The 6,221-nt window shown below is 47.6% G+C and overlaps 1 protein-coding gene across 1 annotated transcript; it reads right to left on the bottom strand.

Moving 5' to 3' along the window:
* Positions 1-2,707: 2,707 nt before the first annotated feature.
* Positions 2,708-4,627, bottom strand: BX661DRAFT_185611 (uncharacterized protein; the record flags this gene model as incomplete). The annotated part of the gene is made up of 5 exons (XM_051536829.1): positions 4,377-4,627; positions 3,477-4,324; positions 3,219-3,441; positions 2,805-3,184; positions 2,708-2,781 (listed from the first exon to the last, which is right to left on the bottom strand). Coding segments are annotated over exons 1-5 (1,676 nt in total), but the record flags the coding sequence as incomplete, so codon positions are not given.
* Between the last annotated feature and the right edge of the window lie 1,594 nt (positions 4,628-6,221).

The following is a 6,221-nucleotide window of genomic DNA, read 5'->3' as shown; positions in this document are numbered from 1 at the left end:
TTTGAGTGGCTGAAAACCGCTCCTTTAGGGAGTCGGCGAAGCTGGCATGGATAGTGTTGGAGGCCTCGCCCAGCCCGACCCAACCGAGCGGCTTGCGTGGCGGTGATCCAAGCAAAGTCATTGCGCGAGAGACGGTGGAGCTCTTCCAGGGTGAAGTCTGTGAGGTTCTGTCACCTCCACTGCCAGCGCCGCTGCCGGCTTTGGAATCTGCCGCGGGCGAGATCTGCGTGTCCTCCATGGCCTCTATAAGCTGAATCTCAGTTTCGTCCAGAACGTCGCTGATATCCTCATCCGAGTCCGACGAGCTGCTTGCGCTGTTGCCACCACTGCTGTCATCGTTGGAGTTCGACGGTGACTGAACGGTAGCGACAGCTGCCTTTATCGTGTTTTTCACCCTGTCGATTAAATTTATGCTGTGTGATGGCAGGCCAGGTTCTGCTGAGACTGCAGGCGTGGCTATTGATGTGACTGCTTTAGTCACTGTGGCTGGTTTGTCCATCTGCAGTATCGTTGGCTCGAATGCCAATTGTGTGGGCTCTGCCGATTGTGGCCCCCATCTGTCGACCTTGACAAAGCCATCTTGGTCGTCAGAATCAGAATCGGAGCCGGAGACTTGTCCAACAGAACTATTGTTTGCGGAGTTGCTTTGTTTGGCGGGCGACATTGGCTGCTGCTCCTTTTCGCTGTGGTTGTAGGAATAATTTGTTCGAGCTTCTGATTCTGCTGCAGTTTCTGCGCTCGTGTCTATATGTGCGCCCCGGTATGTTACAAAAAAACAAAACGATTAGCAAGAAAGCAGACAAAAACAGAGTGACAAGAGTGACAATCCAATGCTGCGAGCGAAGAGAAATCCAAAATAAACAAAAAATGGCGAGCACAACAACCTGAAAGGAGGACAGGTTAAAGCCTGGAGGCCGTGTTTAGGCTTTGTCAATGTTGCGATGTTGTGATGTTGTGGTATTTGCAGATAATAATAGTGTAAGAGTGCCGATACCGACAATAGTTTGACAAAAACATTGAGCGATACTAATATATCGCTACAGTATAATTATTCGTTGGAAAACGTACCTGGCCCATGCTCAGTGGCTTTAAGCTGCTACCGCTACCAATACTCTTCCTGGGGTGCGCCGGATGTGTGGAAATCGCACGCCTAAAATATGAAAGAAAAATAAAAAGCACAGCAAAATTGATGACCGACAAGAGCAATAGCCGAAAATTTTACAATTAGCAAAAGAGACTATACTGTCAGGGGAAGCAAGCAATGAGCACAATATCGTTTTGTCGGGTTGCAATCCAAGCTGACGGGATGCTACCTCTTGTTACTGGTCTGGGCTTGCTGCTCTTTGTGCGAAGACGGCTGGGATGCTTTGGCTGCGTGTGAAATAATGTTTGTCGCGGTGTCTGGAGCCGACAAGTGACCCTCGCAAATACTACTCTGCTGCTGCTGCTACGGCTGCTGTCGTTGCGGGTGTAAGCTGAATTCGACATGCTATCCATGGTGTTGCCGTTGTAGACGAACTGTGTGATTTGGCGCTTCAAACCTGGCCAACCTAGATAGTCGCTGCGTGTTTGAGTGCGTGTTTGAGTGAATGTTGTGTATAAAATAGGGGGTGAATGAATAAGAGTGTAAAAAGTTTATAGAAGTGTTTGGAAAACCAAAATGTGTTTCTCGCGCAGCAACTTTTCTTTGTGCAAAAAAAGAGAAAAGCGTGGGTGTGTGCGTGCGCGTGTCTGGGATATTTCTGAAGGGAGCGCTGGGTGTTTATAAGTGGAAGCTAAGAAGCCAAAATTGCGAGCTCTTAGTCTCTAATATAAAGAAATGGAAGGAAAAGAAAAAAAAAAGCTGAATAATACTTGTGTATATGTTTTGTTGGAGTGTGTTGGAGAAAGCGAGAATAGAAAATAAAAATAAAAATAAAAGACAAAAAGGGCAAAAATGTTGAATTGACGGCAAAGAAAATGAAGATGAAACCGCTGAATACATCAAAACTGTTCAACAATTGGACTGGCTCTCAACAGTTAAAATGCTAAAAAAATGAGGGGGTGAAGGTCTGTGCCAGAATTTTTAGGCTGTCGAAAAATATGAGTGGATGAGCTTTTTTTGGGGATAAGGGAGAGGGGGATCCCGGGCATGCCATTAAAAAAAGAAGGCACGGCGCCACACTTTGCGAGCAGGAATAGAAAATACTTTCAAAATTTTGGTCAGCAGCCAAGCAAGATTTTGAAAGACATGACCGCGGCCAGTTCGATTGTGCTCGCGCTTAAAATATAACAATACAGGTTGGACACATCGTCATTATGCGCACTTGTCTCCTCATGATAACTACTGCTTGTGCCATATTGACACTTCATCATTTGTTTTTTACGATTTCAGTTTTTAATTTTTTTGCCTTTGCATCTTCGTGCGACAAAATTGCAGAGAGGATTGCGCGCGACGTTCAATCTGATGATGCACAAGATCGGACAAAAAATTCATTTTCACAAGCTGGAAGCGCAGACGATGACACTGCACTCGGGTGAAACAGGCGCTATTGCCACAAAGCAAAAAAATAAGTCCTAATTTGTAGGTCGATCAATCACACCACACAGTACATGTGTGTGGCCTGGATACTCGCCCAATTTTTCACCACTAATTTTTCAAAAGAAAAATTGAGCAACGTATGCAATATGCAAGCTGCGTTCAAGAGGCATTTTAATCAAATCAGACCCAACCAGTGGGTCATCTGTTTGGCCCGGTGCCACAGCCGACGAGCTGGCCTTTTCCAGCGCAGCAGTGAGGAACTTCCCAGCGCGTCCAGTCGAACGAGAGCCCGACACTCGTGGCCATCACACTTTATCTCGATGCCAGCGATGCTCGTCGCTTCAAGCTTCATGCCAGGGATGCGCAGCTGGACTTCGACTTCCGATGATGACGCAAACGCCCTGCCCAAGACCACAGTGATAGGGAACCCCAGCAGCTGCGCGTCATTTAGCCGGAAGCCCGCACTCAGGTAGTCACGGTCATCGACGGCAATGTTGTCCTTGAACACGCTCTGGCCCTTGACCGTAACGTCGCTGAGCAACTGGTACACCTGAGGCACGTGGTCCTGACCTGTGAGCGACACAATGGCCGCCAAAAAGGGCGCGATGTTCATCGGCCACATGAGCCCGCCATTTGCACCACTGCTGCTGCATTCGGCAGCGCCTGCAGAATGCGCGAAACGCCGATGCCGAAGCACCCATTTCGACGTGAGAGCGCTCGCCCTGGTGGAGTACATTGAGATCCATTGCACGCGAGTACTTGTCGCCCAGATAAAAAATGTGGCCAACTTCGATTGCGCGCTGAGCGGAAAGGGTTCCACCAACACACTCGGCGCAGCTGTCCCCAGCCTGTGCCACGTGCCAGTCACCCGTCACCACCTCGCTTTCGCTGCCACTGCCGCTGCCGAGCGCCGAGGCAAGCTCATGTGGGAGCGTGCATCGCAGGCACTGTCGACCAGCGGTGCAAGCTGGCCCGTGGCGGCATCGGTGCACCCGGTGCTGCTGTTTGCCAAAAGTCGAGTAAACTCAATGCGCTGGCTGCTCTGAGTCGGCCACGCTTGCTTAATCTTGAGCGCGCTGGGCTCATGGTCAGCCGGCACCACAACCAGCCGCTGCCCGAGCCTGGTCTTTTCGCCCTCAACCATAGTCGCCAAGAATGCGCTGTGCCCAGTGCACCTGCTGCGAGCGCGCTCCTCGTTTGCCATATACCCGCAGCTCTGACAAGCAAGCAGCGTGTCCTCGCCCGACGGGTTCACAAAGTGAAACTCCTTTGATAGCGACCCGCCGATATTACCCGAATCAGCGTCGGCTACGACGTACGGAACGCCAATGCGGCCAAAGCATCGGCGGTACGCCCGTTCCACTGTATAGAAGGTCTCGATAGCCTGTTCCCGCGTGGCGTCAAACGAGTACATGTCCTTCATGATAAACTCGCGCCCACGCAGCAGGCCGGCACGAGGGCGGGCCTCGTCGCGAAACTTGCGCGTGGTCTGGTAGAGTCTCAGCGGGTACTGGCGGAAGCTGCGCACCATCTCCTTGACTATCGCAGTCACCTCTTCCTCGTGCGTCGGGCCCAGGATTAAAGTCGACTGCTTGCGGTCCTTGAACGAAAACAACTCATCGCCTGTAGACTCCCACCGGCCCGTCTTGATCCAGTTTTCAGGAGAAAGCAAGTTGGGCATGGCCAGTTTTTGGCCGCCGATGGCCTGCATCTCGTCATCGATGATGCCTTCGATCTTGTCGATGACTCGCTGTGCCATCGGCATTAAAGTGTAGATACCTGCCGAGGACTGGTGGATGTATCCTGCCTTAGTCAGCAGTCTGTTGTTGTCGCTTGGGGATATCGGCGCTGCCACTCTTTTTGGTCGGCTTTTTGGTTGGCAAAAGCATCCAGCTCATCTTGCTGTTCTGGGGAACCGCAAGCATGCTGTTCAGTCTGCATGCCGCTGTATAGGAGCCGATGCCTTGTCGCCGAGTGCAAATGCTGCGCAGCATCCTGATACTCATGGTTTGAATGCTATGATAGTCGGGGAGAGACGAAACGTATTTTAAAAATAAAACAATGGGTGTCTGTGAGCGGAAAATGGAGATAACAGGCAAGTACGGCCCGACGGGTCACAGCTGTGCGCAGTCCGGAAAACGGTCTCAACAGTGTACTAACAATATTCATTGATAATGGGATTTTGGGATTCCACAAATAATTACGATTCCAAAATCGGCGGAATCAAAGACAGCAGAATCATCAGTTTGTTGCAAACTGCGGTTGTCGCGAGTGCCAAAATAACTGTGACCGCAGACACATAAAAGAAATGTTGGCCGGTACAAACTCGCTCGCAACATATGTAAACAATTCAATTATTATATTTTGCCTATAAATTTATCAAAGTTTAAATATAGGATTGTTATAGTAAGAGGGGGGTGTGAGGAGCACTAGTTGTCTAGTGTTAAAAGTTAGAGGTGGTTTTATAAAAGGTTTTATTACTGATGTTTCTAAAGCACTACTAGGGCCGGCCTCATCTTATATATGTGCTCTGTCGCCTTTGTTGTGCACATTGTCAATTGTGCGCTCCGTTGGTGAGAACTGGATCTTCTGCGAGCAGACCGGTATCTTGGCAAGTCAATGTTGTGGCTTTCGTGCGTGTACGCTCATGCGTGTGCATTGCAAAATGAGGAGCATGTTTGGGCATCAATGTAATGCCTCCCTAATTTACGCCTGCATTATCCAATTAGCGTCCTATCAATCGGCACACGGGTGGAAACCTGTTTCGCGATTCTCGACCTCAACATCCACTTCCATATCTTCAGTCTGTGCAACAGGATAAAGTTTAGATTATATTATATTATTATATGTTTAATAAATAACCATACACCCCCAAATGCTAGAACAAAAAATGCAAGCCTTATTGCACGCATTTGTGAATAAAATAATGGCTTAGCTAGAAAATGTGCATACATGCTCAATTATGTTGAACAGCTGGTTTCCGCGCGATGGAAAGCATGCTAATTGCAACCCTATTAAACCGAAGCGCACATAAAGTATTTTGCCTGTGTACACACCCATTATTTATTGTTCTACATTTTCTGCACTATTCTTAGTACAAAAAAATTGGGCCTGTTTACCAGCTTACAATTGCATGTGAATGTGCTCCTTGTATAGTGGCACGTATTTAATTGAAATAAAGGTTGAACAAATAATAAGGGTGCTGAAAATTTAATGAATCTACAATATTGAACGGTCGCATGAATGCAAGTCAGTCTCCAGGCTTACCCGTTGATTTCGCAGTCATAAGAAAAGGAATATTCTCTCATTTTTAATTAAATTTGAAGAGCTACAACACAGTTTTGTGAAAGCCAACAATTATTTTGTTTCAATGTGATTTGCCACTGATACACGTTGACTTTCAACAACAAGTGTGCTTGACAATTTTTAAATATTTTATTTACATGTACAAAATTATATTAAAATATTACAATGCTTTTTTTGGCGCTGCATAATATGAACAATACAATTCTGCAAAATACTTGAATTAAGCCGGGTACTTATGGCTTTACATCAGGTGACTTTTATCCAATAAAACGAGCCGGAAAATTTTTCCCGAAAGATATCGCTCATCCCACATACCCCCCGCGCACTCACTTTGCTGGCCAGTGACATAATTGGCTGTCATCGTCACTTTTATGTGGGGAGGATAGACGCAGAA

This window comes from Kickxella alabastrina (genome assembly GCF_025024165.1).
Source record: "Kickxella alabastrina strain RSA 675 chromosome Unknown BX661scaffold_18, whole genome shotgun sequence".
Taxonomy (NCBI): domain Eukaryota; kingdom Fungi; phylum Kickxellomycota; class Kickxellomycetes; order Kickxellales; family Kickxellaceae; genus Kickxella; species Kickxella alabastrina.
The sequence above is the reverse complement of the archived record's forward strand: the minus strand, read 5'-3'. Positions and strand labels throughout refer to the sequence as shown.